At 38.0% G+C, this 22,167-nt stretch overlaps 4 protein-coding genes across 6 annotated transcripts; 3 read left to right on the top strand and 1 right to left on the bottom strand.

Annotated features, from left to right (window-relative positions):
• The first annotated feature begins 89 nt into the window (after window positions 1–89).
• LOC105457054 (kelch-like protein diablo) lies at window positions 90–4,533 on the top strand. Its single transcript, XM_011701482.1, has 5 exons — window positions 90–406; window positions 495–810; window positions 894–1,591; window positions 1,696–2,038; window positions 2,248–4,533. The coding sequence occupies exons 1-5, from the start codon at window positions 90–92 to the stop codon at window positions 2,437–2,439; spliced, it is 1,866 nt and encodes a 621-aa protein (XP_011699784.1). The 3' UTR covers window positions 2,440–4,533.
• Window positions 4,534–5,282: 749 nt separating this feature from the next.
• On the top strand, window positions 5,283–7,250 carry LOC105457052 (protein canopy 4). Its single transcript, XM_011701480.1, has 5 exons — window positions 5,283–6,060; window positions 6,230–6,350; window positions 6,421–6,555; window positions 6,625–6,789; window positions 6,876–7,250. Exons 1-5 carry the CDS (start codon window positions 5,955–5,957, stop codon window positions 7,036–7,038), a joined length of 690 nt encoding a protein of 229 aa, XP_011699782.1. The 5' UTR covers window positions 5,283–5,954; the 3' UTR covers window positions 7,039–7,250.
• LOC105457053 (28S ribosomal protein S33, mitochondrial) lies at window positions 7,103–8,111 on the bottom strand. The gene is made up of 2 exons (XM_011701481.1): window positions 7,956–8,111; window positions 7,103–7,851 (listed from the first exon to the last, which is right to left on the bottom strand). The coding sequence occupies exon 2, from the start codon at window positions 7,819–7,821 to the stop codon at window positions 7,480–7,482; it is 342 nt and encodes a 113-aa protein (XP_011699783.1). The 5' UTR covers window positions 7,822–7,851; window positions 7,956–8,111; the 3' UTR covers window positions 7,103–7,479.
• Window positions 8,112–8,203: 92 nt separating this feature from the next.
• On the top strand, window positions 8,204–19,591 carry LOC105457049 (guanine nucleotide-binding protein subunit gamma-e). 3 transcript variants are annotated; one of them, XM_011701476.1, is made up of 4 exons: window positions 8,204–8,386; window positions 8,734–8,914; window positions 11,999–12,164; window positions 17,763–19,591. In XM_011701476.1, exons 3-4 carry the CDS (start codon window positions 12,052–12,054, stop codon window positions 17,866–17,868), a joined length of 219 nt encoding a protein of 72 aa, XP_011699778.1. In that variant the 5' UTR covers window positions 8,204–8,386; window positions 8,734–8,914; window positions 11,999–12,051; the 3' UTR covers window positions 17,869–19,591. The 3 variants fall into 3 exon arrangements, with proteins under 3 accessions (XP_011699778.1, XP_011699775.1, XP_011699777.1); XM_011701473.1 differs by lacking the exons at window positions 8,204–8,386; window positions 8,734–8,914; window positions 11,999–12,164 and adding exons at window positions 10,005–10,171; window positions 10,381–10,617; window positions 10,806–11,127 and having other exon boundaries at window positions 17,763–17,851; XM_011701475.1 differs by lacking the exons at window positions 8,204–8,386; window positions 8,734–8,914 and having other exon boundaries at window positions 11,100–12,164.
• The last annotated feature ends 2,576 nt before the right edge of the window (window positions 19,592–22,167 follow it).

Genomic DNA, 22,167 nt, shown 5'->3' with positions numbered 1-22,167 from the left:
TATTTCACATATTTACCTTGTCGTTATAGGGAAACCGCAACATTAGGGGACCTGCTGCAGGCACATTTGAGACCTGCGGTGGTTGGTGAATGGTGTTGCAGATAGATTCCGTGTGGGGCTGGGCGTCACCCCCGCTGCGCCTCCAGCTAGCCGGGGGGACCAGGGGTGCCTCGGGGAGAGCGGCTGCGGGCGCCCCATCCTCACAGAGGATGGGTGAGATAGTCGTGGAACGCGCTCCTTCCCCAGCACGTCTCAGTCATACCTCCGAGAAGCATCCTCGCGCGACACTAACTGAGCTTAATGTTCTTCGTCGTCATAGGGAGCTGTGCGACGTTGTTCTCAATGTTGGCTCCAGGAAGATATTCGCGCATCGCGTCATCCTTTCAGCATGTAGCCCATACTTCAGGTACAATGACACAAACACAATCGATATTTTTGAATTGCTTATTTTAATAATTTTATAACGAATTTTATGTCTTTCTTATTTTTTCCAGGGCAATGTTTACTGGGGAGCTGGCGGAATCTAGACAGACTGAAGTAACAATACGCGATATAGATGAAATGGCTATGGAGCTACTCATAGACTTCTGTTACACTTCTCACATTATCGTCGAAGAAGCTAATGTTCAAACTCTCCTTCCAGCAGCGTGCCTTCTTCAATTAGCGGAAATTCAAGATATATGTTGCGAATTTCTCAAACGCCAATTAGACCCATCAAATTGCTTGGGTATCCGGGCATTCGCGGATACCCACTCGTGCCGTGAACTTTTGCGTATTGCCGATAAATTTACTCAACATAATTTTCAAGAGGTACACCTTATTCAGAGAACAAGACATTGGTTGGAGTTTTCGATTTGGAAATACTTATTACTTTAGTTTTATATATTTTCTAGGTAATGGAGAGCGAAGAATTTTTGTTGCTACCTGTCGGGCAATTGGTAGACATTATTTCGTCGGATGAATTAAACGTACGTACGGAGGAGCAGGTTTTTAGCGCCGTGATGAATTGGGTGAAATACAATGTCACGGAGAGACGACAACATCTCGCACAGGTCTTGCAACACGTTCGACTGCCGCTACTCAGCCCAAAATTTTTAGTCGGCACCGTCGGCTCGGATCTGTTGGTTCGTTCTGACGACGCTTGCAGAGATCTCGTGGATGAGGCAAAGAATTACCTGCTCTTGCCGCAAGAAAGGCCGTTGATGCAGGGACCCAGAACAAGACCCAGGAAACCTACGAGACGGGGAGAGGTGTTGTTCGCTGTTGGTGGATGGTGTTCAGGCGACGCCATTGCCAGCGTCGAGAGATTTGATCCTAACACTGCCGATTGGAAAATGGTCGCGCCGATGAGCAAACGGAGATGCGGAGTGGGCGTAGCGGTGTTAAATGACTTGTTATACGCAGTCGGCGGACACGATGGACAAAGCTACTTAAACAGCATCGAGCGATACGATCCACAAACGAATCAGTGGTCTTGCGACGTTGCTCCTACCACTTCCTGCAGAACTAGCGTGGGTGTCGCTGTACTGGATGGATTTCTGTACGCAGTTGGCGGTCAAGATGGTGTACAATGCCTTAATCACGTGGAGAGGCAAGTACCTTTAATAATTTTAATAATGTTAATGACTTTCCGACGAATGTTTGATATGTGTAAAATGACGCACTTGTACGTAACTTGTACATATAATTTCACAGATACGATCCTAAAGAAAACAAATGGTCTAAAGTGTCGCCGATGACTACCAGAAGGTTGGGAGTGGCAGTTGCAGTGCTCGGAGGTTATTTATATGCCATCGGCGGGTCTGATGGACAGTCACCCCTTAATACGGTAGAAAGATACGATCCAAGGCAGAATAAATGGTCCCAAGTGTCCCCGATGTCTACGAGACGTAAACATCTAGGCTGTGCTGTATTTAATAATCTAATTTATGCTGTGGGAGGACGAGACGATTGTATGGAGCTCTCCAGCGCGGAACGTTATAATCCCCATACGAATTCATGGAGTCCTATAGTAGCAATGACGTCTAGGAGAAGTGGAGTAAGTTTGCGTTTTTTTTTAATGAAAATTATATATATATTTTTTTTAAACATAAAAATATATGGGAAAGAAAATAGAGATTATTTGCCTGCGTGCGAATAAATTATCAAAAATATTGGAATTATTTTAGAAGTTAAGTGTAATTATATAATTATAATAATAACGGTGAGTTCTCAGTTTTAAAACAATTTTACCGTTATGAATTTCAGGTGGGTCTAGCGGTAGTAAACGGTCAATTGTATGCAGTAGGTGGATTCGACGGAACTGCGTATCTGAAAACAATTGAAGTATACGATCCGGAACAGAATCAATGGAAGTTATGCGGTTGTATGAATTATAGGAGGCTTGGCGGAGGCGTGGGAGTGATGCGAGCTCCACAAACCGAAAATTACATTTGGTAGCTCAGGCCCCCCTCTTCAGCCCAAATGGCTGAAACTCCTTTAACTCCTCTTACACCGGTAACGCCAGTTACGCCTGTAACACCTCCCGCTCCTGTATCGGTTCCTGTTATAACTAGTACTAGAAAACGCTACCGCCGATCGATGAGCATTATATAGGTAATGTATGCATTTTGTAAAAGACTTTGCCTTTCTCTGAAATTCCGTGCGAGAAATTCCATCGATCTTCGGTATTTAATTTATTATCAACTTTGAAATATTTCTTCGCTCAATCCAGCGCACAGATTACGTTGTAGAAAGGAGAAATGCGGCTGTTCTATCGGTTTTGCCGTTGTTTTATATTTTTATTACATTATTTTATGAGATTCTTCATCAAAGTTATTTATATTATTTTGTGTTATGTAATATATATGCGAATTCCAGATGTTTTAGATTTAAATGTCTATACATAAAGCATTCTTAAGGAAATGCTTCATAACTGTTGTGTGTACACACAAAGTCTCAAACAGCATTTTATTATATGATAAAAAAAAAGAAAGGCAAAATCTCTTCCCTAACATTCGCCAGAAACATATATATGTTTTAAAAAGACATTTACAGCTTCCATTCTTCGGTAAATGATCGAAAAATAAAAGCTTAAGTTTTCAGTAGAGTTTTAATTTAATTGCAAAGGGTCGTTTTTGTACCCAACAATTCAAGAATGTAATATAAGACATAATTATTTCTCTCTATCTCTCTATCTCTCTCTCACACACTCTCGCTCTTTCTCTCTCTCTGTAAGGATAGTCTGCTTTACATATGTATATATATCTTCTTTTGTTATAAGACTGAATTTCAACCAGAGAATATTGAGATACTGAATTACTATTACTGCTAAGTACAGTTCACATTCTTTCGTAAAGAAATATCAAGTTCACATCATATTTTCTATTGAAGTCTACGAATAATTTGTACATCCAATTAATTTGATGCATTTATATTTATCGACGATTTGTGACAAATGCCAAGATGCACGCCCAAGAAAAAGCAGCTGTGTAATACTTGAGATTATAAATGATTTAAACACGACATTTGAAATCGTTTCGTCGCGTTGCTGCAAGAAGACGCCATTTAATCAACATCATCTGTTACATACGTTTAAATCTCTACAGAGGAGTAACGTTATTGTACAAAATGGTGATAGGGATCATTGACCAATAATCTCATAATGTAACTTCGTTGTAATTATGTAATTAAGAATCAGCAGAATTGGCTAAGGGCGACCAATATTACACTAACAATAATAATTGTTTGCGATTAATTTTGGTGAAAATCAAATGATACATGAGAATTACTGGGAAGATGTATAAAAAAAAGGCAAAAGCGTTTACAAACTGTCGCTGTTACATGTATGAGACTGTTGAAGGCAGCAAAGTGCATGTCTAGCGTAAGGACATATTGACGATGTAATGTAATTCTTTCTAAGCAGCCGATCGCAAGGACAATTATTCTGATTTTCTCGAATCCTACGATGGCTCATTAATGCATTTCTCAATTTACCGCTGGACTATTCTGGATAGTCCATTCATATTTAAGTTTTAAACTCGTGATACCATAGAGGAGAAATCGTTGTTCAGTTTAATCAAATTAAACATTACAATGGTACAAATTATCGTAATCGGTAAACGAAGTTCAAATAAGTGTTCAATACCCATCTTGTTTAATTAATTCTCAAGTTGCAGCTACGTCCCAGGAGAATGTAATATTATTGTTTCCACAATACTTTGTACACATAATATTAGCGATTTAATTTTAACTTCTGTCAAAAGTACGTAAGAGATCGAATCTTGTATTGTACCGAATTTTAACGCCACGTTTTGCCCATAAATAAGAAATATTGAAAGTGATTATGTTATCAATTAGCGCGCGTAGTCAATCCTGAGTAAAGCACGAAGCGTTAAGCGCAAAATATATATATTGTTTTCTCATCTAATTAAACGAGATCAAAAACTTGTTCTGTACAACTGTTCAGTACAAAGGAAGAGTCATAGGATTTCTTTCCTGTTCTTTATCAATAAATTAAAGAAAGTGCGCATTAGAAATTTGCGCGAACCATTACGCGATAGCGTTATTGTTTCCTATGTCTGCTAATAAGATATCCCAGATTTAATTCTTTTCCTAATAACGATATATATTACTTAAGAAAAGAATTTTTTTGAATAATATTTTATGAAAGCATATTACATATGGATTTATTAACATACATTAGATTTTTGGAAAATATCTAACAACTTAAAAAGTTAAAAATACTTTACTATTTATTTTTATAATTTTTTTCTCTTATTTTTAATTTTTATCTATCTTATTCGTAACTTCCCTTTTTTTTAAATTTGTATTAATAAAAGAATATTTGAATTAGCAAAATCTATGAAATCAGAAAAAATTGACATGCATTGTTGCATTTTAATCTTTACAATTAATAAATAAGACTCACTTGGGCAATTTTTTTGTATTGCATATTGATCTTTATGCAGTATGCAAGATATGCAGAGAATCATTTACTTCCTTGAAATTAAACCTTTTTCAAATTTGATATAAACATGATATATTGGAGATGATATATGGGTACTTGAAAAATAAAATTTATTTTCGTTTTAAAAAAGAATTTACGGAAATCAAGTTGTTATTTATTTTCCAATTTTTTTTTAAGAATTAGAATTGTAATTTTAAAAAATTAAGGAAAGTCAAATTTTTTTTTATTTATTAAAATTGCGGAATTTTAATTTTCTTAGATAAAATAATATTGGAGAAAGCAATATTAAATAAATTAACATATAATTATTTATAATGAGTTAATTTACATAAATACATTAAAATCCTTTTAAATTCAGTATTGAATATAACAAAAAACGAAATTTGTGAATTTGATTAAAGAGTTCCATATGTCCATTGCATTTAATTTTTTATCAATTCATCAGAAATGCAATGCATTCACAACGCGAAATACTAGATATAATTAACGAATTTATTGGAAGAATGTGCAAATTCGAAAAAACGATTAGATAAGACATCAGGCGCAAATTTAAATTGTTCTCTTAAAACATAAATTTATACTAAATTTCGAAATCAACAGTTTAAGTATTAGATTTTATAACGAGCATATTTTGTTCAATTTTTTATTTCTCATAGGAAATAAAATCATATACACACTGTTGGGACAAAATCAAAAACCGTGAACGTATTGTGTTATCCATTGAAAATGTTCGTGGCTACGTAGTTCAATGTGCACGTTAAGGCGCTAGTAGTTGGCCATTTAAAACGCGGACATGTTTACTGCTCCACTCTCAGGCTTCTCTCTGATAATAATATCAGTGCACAAGCTTATAAGATAAATTTATTGCGGATAGTCGCCGGTCGCCGCGCGTGCCGCGTTGCATTACACGACCGTGCATTAGTTGCATATTAGTCACATTCCAGTGATTCCATGATCCACCACTGACATTCCTCTTTTATTTGATATAAATAAAAGAGCTGCCACAATGCTGCTAGTGGTTCATGCAATTCTATTAAATTTATTGTTCGCGTTTTTTGTGTTTGGTAATCCCGAGGAAGAACAAGGGGTTAAGTATGCCAACAAATGCGAAGGTAATTAATCTGGAGCAATCTATCCTTGAGACGTAAATTAGAGTCTTGGAATATCATTTTCTGTTAATTTGATATATTCAAAGATCACTTAGAGAAATTTCTGTGCAATAACTTCAAATATAATTAGGAGATTACTCTATAATTAACAATAAATCTTTAACTGTTACAGTGTGTAAAGTTCTGGCGACAGAACTTGAGGCTAGGTTAGATGAGACAGGAAAGACACGTGACGTGTTAGAGATTGGATATTCAGTCGATGCGCCGAAGAAGAAAAAGGAATATAAGAAGTCGTAAGTATCATTCTGAAACAAACTATACGACATTATTCTGATGGAGCCGGTATAAATTTTGATTTTCCAGAGAGCTGCGATTAGTGGAGTCAATGGAAAATGTTTGCGAGCGCATATTGGAATACAATATACACAAGGAACGTTCAGACAGTACGAGATTTGCAAAGGGAATGAGTCAAACGTTCAAAACGTTGCATGGCCTCGTGTAAGATGTTAATCGCAATGCGATATTGTATAGAGTATTCTGAAAATTAACATATATGTATGATTATAGGGATAGAGGAGTTAAAGTAGACTTGGGTATCCCCTACGAGCTGTGGGACAAGCCATCAGTAGAGATAACCACTTTAAAAACGCAGTGCGAAGATTTGTTGGAAAATTATGAAGCTGACATTGAAACCTGGTATCACAATCATCAAGGAAAGATTCCTTTAATTAGGTATTATCCCAGGATATATCTATCATGATCGTTATCATATCGTTTATAAAATAGGCATCTTTTTCTGATAATCATTCACTGTTTAGATATTTATGTTCCGATCGTGCATTGAAAGGACAAAATGATTCTTGTCTGTATGAAATAATCGAGAAAGATGTTAAGAAACAAAAGGAAAAGAAAAAGATATCGAAGGAAGATAGTCGAGAAAGTACGAAGGACAATTCTCAGAATGCGAAGCAAGAATTATAAGGCTACGTGAATAATCGAACAAATTCATGTAATCTCTTATATTAATGAATTAAACAGAAACGTGTTCCTAAGTCCGATAGAAATTTAATAGATTTCCAATCCTGTTTACGAGTAATTTGTAATTATCATCATATGCAGTTATATACTTGGATATATATGTGCCATATTTGTTGTACTGTTGGAAATTTTCTAATAAACTTTTATATATTTTATATAAGACTGTCTGCAAATGTACGTAACATCATATCAATATGAATATTAATTCAAACGTTACATTATATGTACATTAGAAATATAGAGGCATAATTCTTGCAGGTTTCGTTTCATAAACGTTTCATTAAAAAAAAATATTGTATTAAACAGCATATAATTTATTATTTACAAGATACTCTTTATAGCAAAATTTGTATTTTCTACATTTAAATATAGATTATTTAAGTCTTAGGAGTCCTTAGGTTTATTTCTGAGGCGAGGTGGTACCCATTTGGTTTTACCGCGAAGTTCTCTCAGACGCTGATATTCCTCTTGGAAGTCCTTGTGCTCGTCCCTGAACAAACCGTAATCGCGCAGGTGTTTCATCAACAGCTCGGTCTCTTTGAATCTTGGATAATACTCCACGACCTCCGGACGTTTGTTCACCGGTTTCTCGCTAAAGAGCTTCACAACTTTCATCGATTTCTGATTAGTCGGTCTGACCACTTCGCCGAAGATTCGGTTACTCAGGCGATTCATGCGCACAGCATAATTAGTGCCCACGTTCGCCAGATTCACGTATTTACTCATCTCGATCGAATATTCGTTCTCTCGTCGAGCCTGTAACCAAGAGAAAGTAAGGTTAGAAATTGTTATGAAGATTAGATTAAAACTTTCTATGTTCGAGACGAACGACAGAAGTAAGTTTTCGAAAGAATTCGCACCGTTTATCCACTCGTAACCTTTATGCGTAAAAGTACAGATTAAATTGATTATTTTACAAAGAAGGAAGATAAAAACATTATCCGCGCATCGTAACACACATAACTCCACTTGACTCCACTCCGCACTGACGCTCGCGTGACTCACGTAGTTGCGCCGTGCGCCGTGGTGCGCCGGTGGGGAGTCCGGAGTGTGGGCAGTGGGGCGACCGGCCGCGGCCGGCAGCACGACCATTCGTTCCAGAGTCGCGCGCAGCTGATTGTCGGTAATACTGCATCCGCGTGATTCACGTGTTACCCGGCGAAAATAGTCATGGCTACAGAATTCGCGCTTCGTGTGTATAGAGGCGCTAAACAAACGGAGTTCCATTTAAAATGTCTGCACTCTCATAATTGTCAGGTTTCTCTTTGCTACACACATCTTTTTAATATAGGTATGTTTAGCGGAACAAAACGCCGTTTTATGATAGCTGAGGTTAATTTTGTTCAAACTAATACTTATCTCATTAGACCGAAGCTTAGTATTTGCATAAATGTCGTTTGTCAATTGAATATAACCTGGCAATAAATTGCGGCAGCAATTTCTAACAAAAAAATTATCGCTCGAATTCGTCTAAAGCGGATTTTACATTTTAATGCTAATACATTAAACAATAAAATTAATCAGATATGAATGAATATATTTAAGACGGGAATAGCTGTGACTTGAATGATTTTCTCGATAAATAGAATTTTTAATTTAATAATTATGCATTTTAATATTTTTAATTCTATATAAAAGCAATGTAGTGATCGGACATCGCGGCGGATACGCGCATTCCTGCTGAACTGCAATGACGACGATTGAAGATATCGGCGGTGAAATTACTGGTAAATTAGATTGTCCGGATTTTTCGAGGCTTCCAATAAACGAAGCCCGCTAAAAGTCACATCGCCGCAGAAGTCTGTCGTTCTTCGTTTAGGTGAGTACCATACTGAATTCTCGTCCCACGATTTACGTTTCTTGTATCACTGTCAAAACTAACAATGACGATTGCAAACCGATTTGAGCAAAAAAATTAAATTGAATTAATTTTTGTTAATGTAATTAAATCAGCGCGCACAAAAAGTGACTGCAAATTTTCTGTTGCAATAATGTACGAGAGCAATGTAGAAACGTGCAATCATCGTACTATTTATCGCGAAATTTTTTATCGTTGTTTTCATGCTCACAATAAATCGTACATTGCAGTGACATTTGAACTTTTAGCCTGGAATGCAATTATGCTGCATTTTCTCTTGAAAATCCTGTGTGCGCCTAAGTGTGTTAAATCCCTGCGTTACATTATATTTACGTTTTGCGGAACACCCATTTAATTGCGGCGTTTGCTTAACTGTGACTATAACGTTCGACAATAGACTTTAGCGTAAATAAATGAAGTTTTTCGTTAAATGATTAAAAATTTTGCATTTACGAGATTACTTTTTTCATTAAGTTTTTTAATTTTTACGAATTAAATATGTTGCAAAGCAGGAAAGAAAAAGATATTGTTTTTATCTTGCAAGAAATTGGATACAATCAAATATGATTTTACGCATCATATTTTATTTAGCAACTAATAAATAATTACTCATGCGACGTTTTAATTGCAATATCTCATATATGATTATTTTAATTAGTCTAATTAATGAAGTCATAATAAATGACTTTCAAGCAACACTGATAATTTTGGGAATCCCAGTGAGGATCCTGTTGCGATAACTTGAACACATTGAAATAATTCGAATTGATATGCAATACATATATATTACACTTTTCGCGTATTTAATCAGACGCACATAGAGAGACGATATATTTATACGAGAATTTATTTTCTAATTGATTAAAATGCGACTCAAAGTATTTTATAAAGTTTCAAGGAAATAATCAGCATTATTATTTTAATTTTTTTTTACGTTGCACATTTATATTTTATTTTATATTAAAATATCAATGTGATATGAAGCTTATCAGCCGTGCTTTCCGCTTTCCCCATGTGGGTGTGATAGCAGTGTGTTATCGTATAATATAAATGAGCGCGTCCAATCGTTCGTAATATCTGTTCTTCGGATTTTGTATTGTCAACTTAATAACACAGAAATCATGTTACGATACGTGTTGATGGTGTTTTTATGTGTGATACAATATTGTATGGCATCGGAAACTGCAGGAACTGATACATTGATCAATGGATTGATAGGTAAATTAATAAGAAAACCTAATTGCAATATATATCTCTCATCTCATTTTGATAATTTATTTTTTTTTATAATTACAATTTATAACAATATGCTATGTCGAATGTTAAATCGAATACCTTTTATTAATTTATTTTACATTACACGTATGTATTCCATCATGATTGATGTAAAAAAAAATAATCTAAATTCACAAGACTTTCCTATACAGCTTCAGGCAAATTATTACCAAATGCGAATGGTAATAATGGTAATAATGAAAATTTGACTCCGGCACAACAGATTATTTACATTTATGGGCCGCGTCAATGGAAAATACAAGAAAGTAATAATTTCATAGAAAAAGCAGGAAACGATTACCTTATGACACCTGGCATGGGTGCTCATAAACTTCACGTTCGCAAGTTGCCATGGAACAAGGCTCGTAGAATTTGCATTCAAGAAGGGGGTGAGTTTCTAACAGAGATTTTAATTTGGTAATGATTCATCGAAATGCTCTGTCATGGGCGGCGTTCAACTGGCACTGATAGACGATTTTCGAATTCCATTGTCAGTCATAAACGCGTTAAAAAACAGCAAAATAACGTAATTTTATCGGATTAATAACACGATAACACAAATCGCCTATTGGCGCAGGTCATTTGGCTATCATTAACTCCAATTCGGAGGAAAAATTGCTGCTGCGCATCCTGGAGGAGAACAAAGTGACTCAGGCATGGCTCGGCGTACACGATCTCTATGAAGAGGGCGATTGGAACACGATTATGGATGAGCCTTTGGAAGCTGCAGGCTACTCAAAATGGACGTTGAAAATTGCCAACGAGCCTGACAACTACGGCGGGAAACAGAATTGTGGAGCCCTTTTAAAGGACGGCGGAATGGATGATATCGAGTGCACTGTGGCAGTTGCCTTCTTCTGCGAAATTGCTCTCTGAATCAGCGAATCCTCGTAAATCATGTGAGATGATAATAGCAAGATCATAATCAGTCGTTGTAACAGTATGCGATCAGAGATTATAATTAAATAGTCATTCTAAGATGTGCTATTAAGATCGAATTAACAGCGTTTTCACGATTAATGGAGTCTATAGATTAATATTTCAAGGCGATTATAGGTCATAAGTTCTATTTTTATACTAACGATTATCTTTAGGGATATCGAATAGTTCCATGAAACATGCGTAAAATATATTAAGAAATGATATAAGAAGATTATTATCTTCTTACAAGATACAAGAACGTTGATTCTTTATGGAAACAACACGTGCTTTTATTCTTTAATTAATAGAATAGGGGAAGGAGGGCAGGCAAAGAGAATGATTGAAAAATAATAGAATATAAGCAAAAAATTACAAAGATTATTTGTTTTTATTTATTTATTATAATAATTGAAATTAACAGAAGAGATAAAGTAATTCATAACTAGAACTGTAAACATTTCATCTTCGTTATATTGGGAATATCGTCGGGAGGGTAGATGAAACTCGTTGCAACTCAAAGGTTAAAGGGCACTTGTATTCTCCGCGGGCACGTGATTCTCCCAACTATGGATCAGTTAACCGCGTATGCACAAGGTAATACTGATCACAAGCATTCCTCATCGCGATGCCATCTAATGTTTCTTCATATCGGTTTGCATTCGTCGTGTTTCACGAACGAATCTATCGCCGCCGGTGTGATCGGCAGATGAGATCTCTCGGATACTCTCTCCTTCGCGAGACCGAGTTTCCTCTTTTCCTCTCATCCCCCGGTGAGACCATCGTACGCGTTACGGGCATAGTGCCCGATAGCTACTCTCAAGCCGTGCCGTCCTTATTGATTTCGTGTAGGCGCACGCGCCATCCCGTTCCCGATTTGCGACAAGGGGGGTGCGGCTGTAACCATGGATCCCAGTGTACTCGCCACCATGGACAAGGACGCACTGAAGAAGCAGATCGAGAACATGAAGTATCAGGCGTCCATGGAACGGTGGCCCCTGTCGAAAAGCATCGCGGCGTAAGTGCATCGCGGCACCAGGCGAACCATCATCGTCGTCGTTGTCGTCGTTGCTTGCACCCGCTAGAGTTGCCTGTCGTTTTCTCTCTCTGCTTGCGTATCACTAGCACACGTCTGTGAACACCCATGAAGACTGTCACCCTCGCACATAGATGCCCCAGAAATCCCGCAATTTCTGCCGATTATTGATTCATTGGCGAATTTTTGAAGCGGAGTTTTTTTGAGATTAAAAATTGAATTAAAGTTGATTATTTTTTGTGATTTCCTTTGTTTATTATCAGATATCGTTTACATTCGAGCCTTAAATTTCTAAATTTTCAGCAAAATTATTTAAAACCGAATTGCTTATATATGTTCGTTTACACATAAGTATAAGTTGTTACTTTTTTATATTAATGTTCAATAACATCATAATTTTATTGACGCTATAGATGAACAGCCGCCATTTTTCATATAAAATTTCAAGACCTGTGCTTAAATGCATGATTTCTGGGAAGATAATTAATTCATATTTTCTTTTATTTCTAATACTAGAGAGTTTGGGAAGCTAGTCTTTTATCTGCTTTAAATTTCTGCCCCGAACGAAACGAACAATTCATCTCGCACTTTTTTGCTACTAAATGCAAGTGATTGAGATAAAAAATAGACACATTCATTTTTCATTTATTATTTTGTATTCATTGATGTTATCCGTTAATATGTATGCACGTATTTGTTCTATACGTCTGTGGTATTTAATTTGTAGATCACTATTACATATTACAGATTCCTTCGATTTTTAATCACATTTTTTGCCATTTTCGGATTTCTGAATAATTGCTACGTATTCTTAATACAATGCAAGTAACACTCAGCAAATAAGAAGCATCATTGGGTTCATGACCTCGAGATAGGGCATTTAATTTTCACAGCTCGGGCGTGTCTATTCTGTTACAAGTTTCTTTATATACTTTAGCTATTCTCTATGTACAAGGTAAATTACGCGAAGGCTGCTTAACGGTAACAGCTGTTCCTAGTTCCTTAATAATCGACGATGTAATTTTCGCGTGCGTAATCATAGAATGTCTTTCCAGCTGAATTGGTTCGCGCATAAATCTACGTAATAACGTCATCACGCAGGTTGTTGTCGTTCAAGGTTTAACTATGTCTACTTCAGCTGAAGGATAACATTATTAAAAATTGAAGAAACTGATATTTTTTATTTATAATTGTTCAATTGCTATAAGTGTACAATAATACAGCTTTTCTCTTAAAAAAGTATATATAAAAAAAAGGAAAAATAATATGTACAATAAGCGAGAGTCTATCTAACTCGTCTAACGGAAGTAAAAAATATTTTATTAATTATATGATATTAAAGATAATATAAGAGACAGTTAATTGACAAATTTTTTTAGAAATCAAGAGGGAATAATTTTTAAATTTATCGACAAATTTATTATTCCAAATTTTAATCGGTACCAGAGATTCCGTTGATCAATGTAACTTAGAGAATGTGTCCGTTGTGCGCGAAACGTGGAATTGAGTTTTTGCCGTGTGTTGAAAACTCGCGATCATGCAAGCCGAAATGCACGCTCCTGATCGCGGCGTAGGCGTAGGTGTGTTCCGGTGTTCTCGATCGCGTTTTTCTTGCCTCGAAGCGGAGCACCTTTTCCCTAGATAAGTCATCTCGCGCGCCTATAAAGTGCAATCGCGCGCGCGGATTGCTGGCACAGTCAAGGCTGAATTGTGCTCAGCGTCCCCCGTGTTACGTGGAGGGACAGGATCTCCTTGGACGGCGGTGTGTGTCCGAGTTAATCGCGTTTTCGCCGGCACACGATCACTTTCAGGGAACGCGAAATGTATATATGTATACGCGAGTACGAGCGCGAAGTTGAGAGACGAGAGGGAGTCCGCACAAAACCTGACGTGGGCAGCGATTATGATGACTCAATGACCAACGATGATCGGTGATCTAATTGGGGCCGCAACTGGCCCCGATCGTCTCTCGACGTAACGTTTCACGGTTTCGTCACGCGCAAACGAAAGGGATCCGTGCGGAAAGAGATCGCGCGAGGATTACCCCCCCGCGTCCGTTGCAGTCGGTCCGGCTCCAGCTAATTATATCCCTCGCGTGTCGCACTAATGATCAAGCGCGGCCGAGTTATTGCGAGATTAAGCTCGCAAAACGCTCTGCAAATTTAACTCACGTTCCGACCGATTTAACGGCGACGTTAACGACCTTTTGCAGATAGTTAATGATTCTATATGGAGAAAATGCTGTATTAGAAATTATACAAACCAACTTCACTCGAATTAAAAATTCCTTTTTTTTACATTAACTGACATAATTTTATTTTAAATATCGTATATTATAATATTCTAATAATTACAATAACTCTCTTGTAAAACGAAGCTTGTGCACTGTAGACGTGTTAAAAAAAAAAAAGAAATTTTTCTTTCTGTTTATTTTCATTAAACTGTTTTGGACATCGTTTTTCTTGATTATCACTTATAGCAATACCAATACTTAAAAATATCAATATCCGTTGAATGCGATGCCGAACGAGCGAAAGTATCGACAACTTGCCGAAAGCATCCCTGATCACCTGCACGGCGTTTCGCAAGGTTCGGTATTACGTCAATATCGCGCGAGACGAAAGGGAGCGGAAGGATCAGGAAACGGGCGTGGAAATCATATCGTCGTATTATCGGGACGCGAGATTAGGTCGATCGGCAAGGGATAAAAAGAAAGGAAAGAGGAGAAAAAAAGGGGGTAACGTGCGGAGCGGAGGGGGTGGAGGCGGGTGCCCCGCCGCCTTTCACTGCTCGAGAAGTCTCGCGAGACCGCGGAAACTTTTTGCTCTTTCTCTTTCTCTCTTTCGCGCGCGTTACTCGCCTCGAAAACTTCGCCGCGAGAAACGACCGTCGTCGGGTTGAACGCGCGCGGTTCCGCGTCGTTCCGCAAGCGGGATCACGCGCCGGAAACACGAAGATCGGCGCCTACTTCCCGCATGCCCGCCGGATCGTATCGTCCATTAGCGATGCGCCCATGCGCCACGAGCAGTTTCTCGCTAACGATCTAATTCCGGTTTAATTAAGAGAGCCGAGCTCTATACGCGACGGATAGAAATTACTATATATGCGCGAAATATCGACGTTAAATATCCGCGGCGGCGACAACGACAGCGGCAGCGCGGCGGTGCAATGTACCGACGTTGCGTCTCGGTCCCTGAATTTAGGATGACCTCCTTTAAACTCGGCTGAACCCGACGCCTGTTGCATCGGCACACAATGTGGGTCGTGCTCTTCCGATACGCTCTTATTTTTGCAACACGTGGAAGTGTCCCACTATTCATAGTACGTTAACAGCGTTAACGTACTATGGTCATTAATAAATAATCAGAATTTATACTTTATGAAATAAATTATCGAAGTTATGCTTTACATAGATACGAGGAAGAAAAAGATAGCGAAATACCGTACATTTTATTTGTTTATTTCGTAGCTAAATTTTAAAATTTATACTTTTCTCTCCCTTTTTCTAATTATAATTCAGAGAAAATTAATTTCGTTTTAACGCGCACGTGCCACTTTTTAATTTTTGTGACACAAATTATAATGTCGACGGCGCGCGAATGTTTAGTGAAACTGGAAATACTGGAATATCCCCGATATTTTTGTCAATCGATAGTTTCACTCGATCTTCGTGCATTAAATTGCGACTTCCATCCGCCAGGCCGTAAAGATAGACACGAAAGTGAGACAAACCGTGAATTCGAGCGTGAAGTGAACAGAATCGCATTTCATTTCTGCGACTGATCCGCTCGACGAGTCTCGTTTGATATCGCGGACTCCGGGAATCGCTCCGATTTCGACGATTGCCGCTCATTATATAAACGACGGCTAAATAATAGACGTCGCGCAGAAACGTGAATCGATAACATTACGACACGGGTGTCGGGGAAGGTCGTTCACCCTCACTTAAAAATTGCGCGACGGACTGTCTGATAAGTGAAAGTCCACGATTCCCGCACGAACTCTGATAAATCAATGCCGATCAAGCACGAAATGCGATTATTGTTAGTCAAATAAAATTTATGCGCAGTCGCGACAGTGTAAGAACTCAGGAATACAAAAAGAGACAAAAATACTATTTATATTTTTGCTCATTTTACATTTTACGTTAAAAGCTACATGTTTTCTCGCTCATATTGTGAAAAATACGTTTTGTGCGATGATTTAGGTGTAGTGCGACCGAGAGTTCGAGAGCTCTTCATTGCAAATTCATTTTCTTACTCTCAAAATATTTATTTATTGTAATTTTATTCAAATTAATATGATTAAAAAGGATCACTTTTACACGAGCATTTTGTAGTGTAAAATTTACGTAGCTATAAAGTAACTCTTGTGCGTCGACCTCGCCATTCGTGCGCGTAAGCGCTGCAGCTGTCACTCAAAACAAATGTCGCGTATTTGCTTAGGTACACGCATGCTCCGACGCTGAAGGCTTAAGCGACAATGTTGAACATGATTTTCAGCCGTCGTTTGTGTGCAATGAAACGCAGTGAACGGTTAAATGTGCACGTGTGTGCCGGCTGACCGGCGCTCTCGTATCCATCCCGCGGGAAGGAATTCCACGGACGTTTTGCGCTTGGCGAGCGTCGTCTAGTGGTAACAAAGTTCGAAAGCTTCGTGCCGTTGCCGTTGCCGCTTGCGTGCGACTCTCCTTGAACGCAAAATCGGCCGCGCGAGCGAAACCGAGAACCGAGTCCCTTTCACCGACTTCCTCGCGAAACGAACGATCGGCCGGCCGGTCGGCTCCGCATCGGCCGCTCTACATGCGGAGGCGCGAACTTATCGGCGATCTACTAAATCGGAGGTAATCGTATTGCGCGCGTATACGAACGTCTCGCGCGGGACATTCTCTCCAGGAGATCCTGGAAAACGCCGGGTCCGAGCCTCCGGCGAGTTTCGAGCGCGAGCAATGTACCGGCGTTCACCACGAAACGCTCGATATCAAGAACGAAATATCTATTATCCAGAGCAAAATATCACGATATTATGCACGTGCATAATATCGATAATCTGGTATATCTTCCAAATAAAAAATTCGTTTATTAGAAAAGCTATACGCAAAAATAATACACATAATTTGCCGATAAATGAATAAAAAACATTATTTTTGGACATTAATAAGTATCAAATGTGTTTCGATGTTTGTATTACACAATTCATATTATTTTTATGAGCAACCGACTCGTCTCCTTGGTTTGCGTACACGCTTTCTTTTTCTTTTGTTGCCCTTTCTCCGTTTTTATGATATTCTGAAATTTTTTAACCGAATCATTTATACCTGAAAACGGATTTGTCTAATCGTTCTGTCCCATCCACATATGTTATGAATAAAAAAAAGATTCTTACGATAACGAAGAGATAAAGGATCGCGCAATGAAGAATTAATTCCACTAGAACGAATCACAATCGCATGTTTATTGCACCATAGTCTTAGGTAAGCGCTAGAGTAGTAAGTAACGTATGTTGTGCCAGGTTGCAATTTCAGCATTACGCGAGACTCGCGCACATGGCTTGACCCTCTTATATTCTTCTTCTCGGCAGGATGCGGGAGTACGTGGAAGAGAACGAAAAGAATGACCCACTGATACACGCGCCCGACAAGAAGAACAATCCCTGGGCCGAGAAAGGCAAGTGCATAATAATGTAATCGGGGCCAGAGCGGAGGAAGGGCAACAGAAGAAGAAGGAAGCGTGCATACAAACCGAGGAGGAGAGGAATCGGTCGTTCATCCGCGGCAAAAGGGATCTCAGCCAGAGATCACGAAGGGGAGGGCAAGGAGGAGTAGGAAGAGAGGCACACGGGAGGAAGAGGAAGAGATGCCGGTAGACGTCCGCTGCGATTCGGTCGCGATTCGCGAGTCTCTGGTGATCCACCCGATCGTCGAAGCGACCGTCCACCGGCCCCGTCGAAATAAAAATGCAGCTATGACCAAAGATCCCGCAGTCGATCGAAGATCAGACTGGAGAAAATCGTTTGCCGGACCGTTCCGTTCCTCCGGGACTGTTCTACGATCGCGCGGCGTGCGGCCTCGCTGGCCAATTTCCGATTCGTGTCGTTTCATGAGGTACCCCTCATTAATCGTGCCATTCGAGACATAATCATTATTTGTAAAGATATCCCGAGGTAACTCGAAGCCTGCGTATCGATCAACCTGTTTGTCACAAGCAAAAGCGAGATATAAAAACAAGCAAAAGATAGACAAAAAAGAAAAAAAAAACGAAAACGATATTGTGTAAACGATCTTATGAAGCAATCCATGTGTTGTTAACAATTTGCGCCGATCTTAAATGTTTTGCATTCGCAAAAAATATCAAGGAAGAGCCGAGATGGCAAGTAAGAAGAAAGAGAAGAAAAAATCGGAAAATCTATCGGATGAACTACTTCCGCCTGTATCGATCGACGTCGAATCAATCGCCGCATGCCGCGCGACGTCGTCGCCCTGCACATCTCACTCGCCGATGCACTTGCCGTGTAAAACTCTTTTCATTCACCGATCAACCCATGAATGCAATTTATTCATAACGTTACGTGTATACATAAATATATATATATATATTCATATTGTACGAACAAACAGTTATTACTGTAATTAATAATTATAATTACTCTTGTATGTATCTCTGCGCGAATTTCTTACGAAAATATATAACATGACCAGCGACTGAAATTAAAACCCTATTTTCTGCATTCGTCTCAGGGAAAATGCATGAACGCGGCAAAACGTAAATTCTCACATAAATTGTCGAATTTTCAATTTAATCATCCAAAGACTAAAACACGACTAATCGCGGATTAATCGCTACCGCGGCATTCGGTTCTCTCTTTCTTTTTTTTCTTCTCTGTTGTTATCGTCTGACTAGTTGCTAGCCGTTTCTACTGACATGATACGCTCGCGAGATTCTGGAATCGCTACACTCTCTACTTTAATTTCTAATTAACCTGCTTATTAAGATGCGATGAGATATGCTATTGATATTTATGATCCGCGCATGAGATTCTGCAATTGCTAAAAATTTTCCGCGTTTTTAATTTCTTATTAACTTACATATAACTTATTAATACATGACGAAGTGTTCTATCGTATACTGCTATTTTTATATTTGAATCAGTGAAATGTAAACCGTGTGAATATACGTTTTTGTTTAACAATAAATTAACGATAAATTATTGTTAATAAAAAAACGATATGTCAATACTTCAATTTGCCAAAGGCGTTACCAACTTGTGAGACAACTTGTATAGAGAACGTATGTATTAATATTTATAGAAATCTTGAAATTCATTAAGATAATTCTTATGTATGTGGAAGATAAAATGTGATGGCGTAATATTGCGAAAATAAAGTTGGAACGAAAATATAAACTAGTAAATGCATGGAGTTTGATTTAGTAAATTCTGTACGCTGTCTAAGAAAAGTTGTTTGGTTTCTTGTTATTCTATTACTTAGAGTTATATTTGAGTAGAACAACTTTTGTTTAATTATAAAAATAACAAATATGTATAAGTATAAATGTTTAAAAATTTATTTTTAATCAAATATCTTTGTATAAGCGAGCTCTATACATAATATGGGATCTTTGATATTTCTTTAGGCTCGTTTAGTACAGCAGTGTTTTATTGATGGTTCCGATTTCGTAACACGATATTCAGAGTAATTTTAAACAAACTGCGTTATAACTGCTCTTGTTTCGCCCAACACAAAACCTGCAGCGTGAGTGAGAGCTATAGGCGAACACAAAACCACGAGACAAAACCACGTTCCGAGAGTTATGGGCTTTAGAGACGGTACTTGATACGTTTGCGCGGTTTTGTCCGGTTGTGTTCGGCCGTCCTCTTGAGAGTCTATTGAAATTACCTTATATAAAATCTCATTTAAACGATAGAAGAAGCCTCCAATTTGTTGCGCGCCGTAATCGCGTCAGGTACTTGAAATCAGGGGTTTCCAGTCACGAGAGTATTGGGTAATCCGGCATCTGACATGCGGAAAGGAAACGTGGAAGAATATAAACGTATAACAAATAAACCCTCCTGCGGAGAAGTAATTTTCGAAACCCGATAGTCGCGCTTATTATAACCGCGAGGCGGCGAGGCTCGAGGGAAGAGGGTTAACGACCGTTTCGACAAATTGCAGCGCGCGCGAGCGCTGTCCGAGCAATTTATATTTCTCTATAACGTTAATTATGCAGATACTTACGGATTGTTAGAATCGCCTGACGGCGGAGAGAAAGGAGCGGCGGAGGTATTTTCATACGGGCGAAGTAAAATTAAAATTCTTACACGAAGCAATGAAGATGATGACCGGGGAAAAAGAAGAAAAAAGAAGGAAATGAAAAGCGGGCAAGACCCGCAGGGGAAGAATCGCGAGAGTCACTTTCGCCTCTTAAACGAGCGAGAAAGATCTAACAAATCGACAGACGGCGTGTGCCTGCGCGACAGTTGGCGACGCGAATTAGGCTCCCTCTTACTCTTGTATATCCTCTTCCTGGGAGTCATTATGTTCGATTAATTCGCGAAATGATTCAATATACATAGGAAGAAAACGTTCGTTACAGTCACGGAGAATCGTAGCGTATAGAATTAAATTCAATTTACATATGTTCGATCTCGACATAAATGATTACAAGTGTCAGATCTTGAAAGAAGACCTGAACGCACAGGCATTACGTTTGCATTTAAGAAATCTTGAAATCTGTGATCAATTATTACGAGTTGTGCTATGAATGAGAAGAAAAGGGAAATATGTTATTTTAATGTTTATAAATAAATCGTTACTCATTTGTAAAACCTGCGTCTGCAGAGCGTCTTCAAATGATGGCATTTAGGAGAAGTGTATACTTACTCTGAAAGTGATTTGTCGCTGGCTTCTTTTCTCAGCGAAAGTCTAAAACTTTAGTCTTAATTGCACTTTTTGAATAGATAATTAGAGCGATACGATCAAAGCAGATCAGTAATCAAGAACTGTACACTTGTACGGAAGCTCATTAAGCATTGGTTTCTTCCTTATACGACACATTTGCTTATAATTTAAAAAAAGAGCTTATGTTCTATTATAAATGACAATAAATAGTTTATTAATAATATATTAACAATATCAAATTATATAGATTTATTAATAATATATATTCTTAATTTGTTAAAAAGCAAAACACATAGAAAGTGATAAGGGAAATAATCAGATAATAAAAATTAAATAGATTGAAATTTTCATATATTCGAAATGGTCCGACATTTTGAGTTTATCGCTAAAAACTTCCTCATTGTAAGATCGAAATCGATTTTAGATTATTTACACTCGTAAATGCTGCACCATACGAATCTATCGCATCGTGCGGAGCGGAACTATTATATAGAATAATCACACGATCGCCGTCGACAATTTGCTGGAACATTTTCCCAATTATATTGCAAGTGTGTTGCAACATTTAAATAACCGATCGATTACGTGTATACCAGTCGCATTATGCAGCCGTTATGCTTTACATTAAAGTGCATTCGTGTCATGCTGTGACGTTGATGAAGTTCATCGACTTCTTATCGCATTATCCATTATTTTTCGTTCCGCTTCCTCACCGATTAATATCGCGCTCCAGATAATCGCGGAAATGTCACATATTTTTTTAATACATTTATTAGAATTTTACAATGTAAGTAAAGTTAATGTTTATTTATGTAATATAAAAGGTAGAAATCTTATAATAGGCTGATGTTGTACTTGTTATGTACTTGCCTTAATCAACAATTACGCAATTGCATAAAAGTTCTCTTTATATGACGCTTTCTTTATGTTCCTTTTGATGACGGACATTTAATTATTCGAAGACATGATTTGGAAAAATTGTACCAATTATTATTATGTGAAACAATTGCATAAATTGGTGAATTTCATCATATTGTGCGTGTATCTCTCGCAATAACGGCTGTAAAATTTCTTTATACATTCCGCACT

This window comes from Wasmannia auropunctata, unplaced genomic scaffold (genome assembly GCF_000956235.1).
Source record: "Wasmannia auropunctata unplaced genomic scaffold, wasmannia.A_1.0 LD335400.1, whole genome shotgun sequence".
Taxonomy (NCBI): domain Eukaryota; kingdom Metazoa; phylum Arthropoda; class Insecta; order Hymenoptera; family Formicidae; genus Wasmannia; species Wasmannia auropunctata.
The sequence above is the reverse complement of the archived record's forward strand: the minus strand, read 5'-3'. Positions and strand labels throughout refer to the sequence as shown.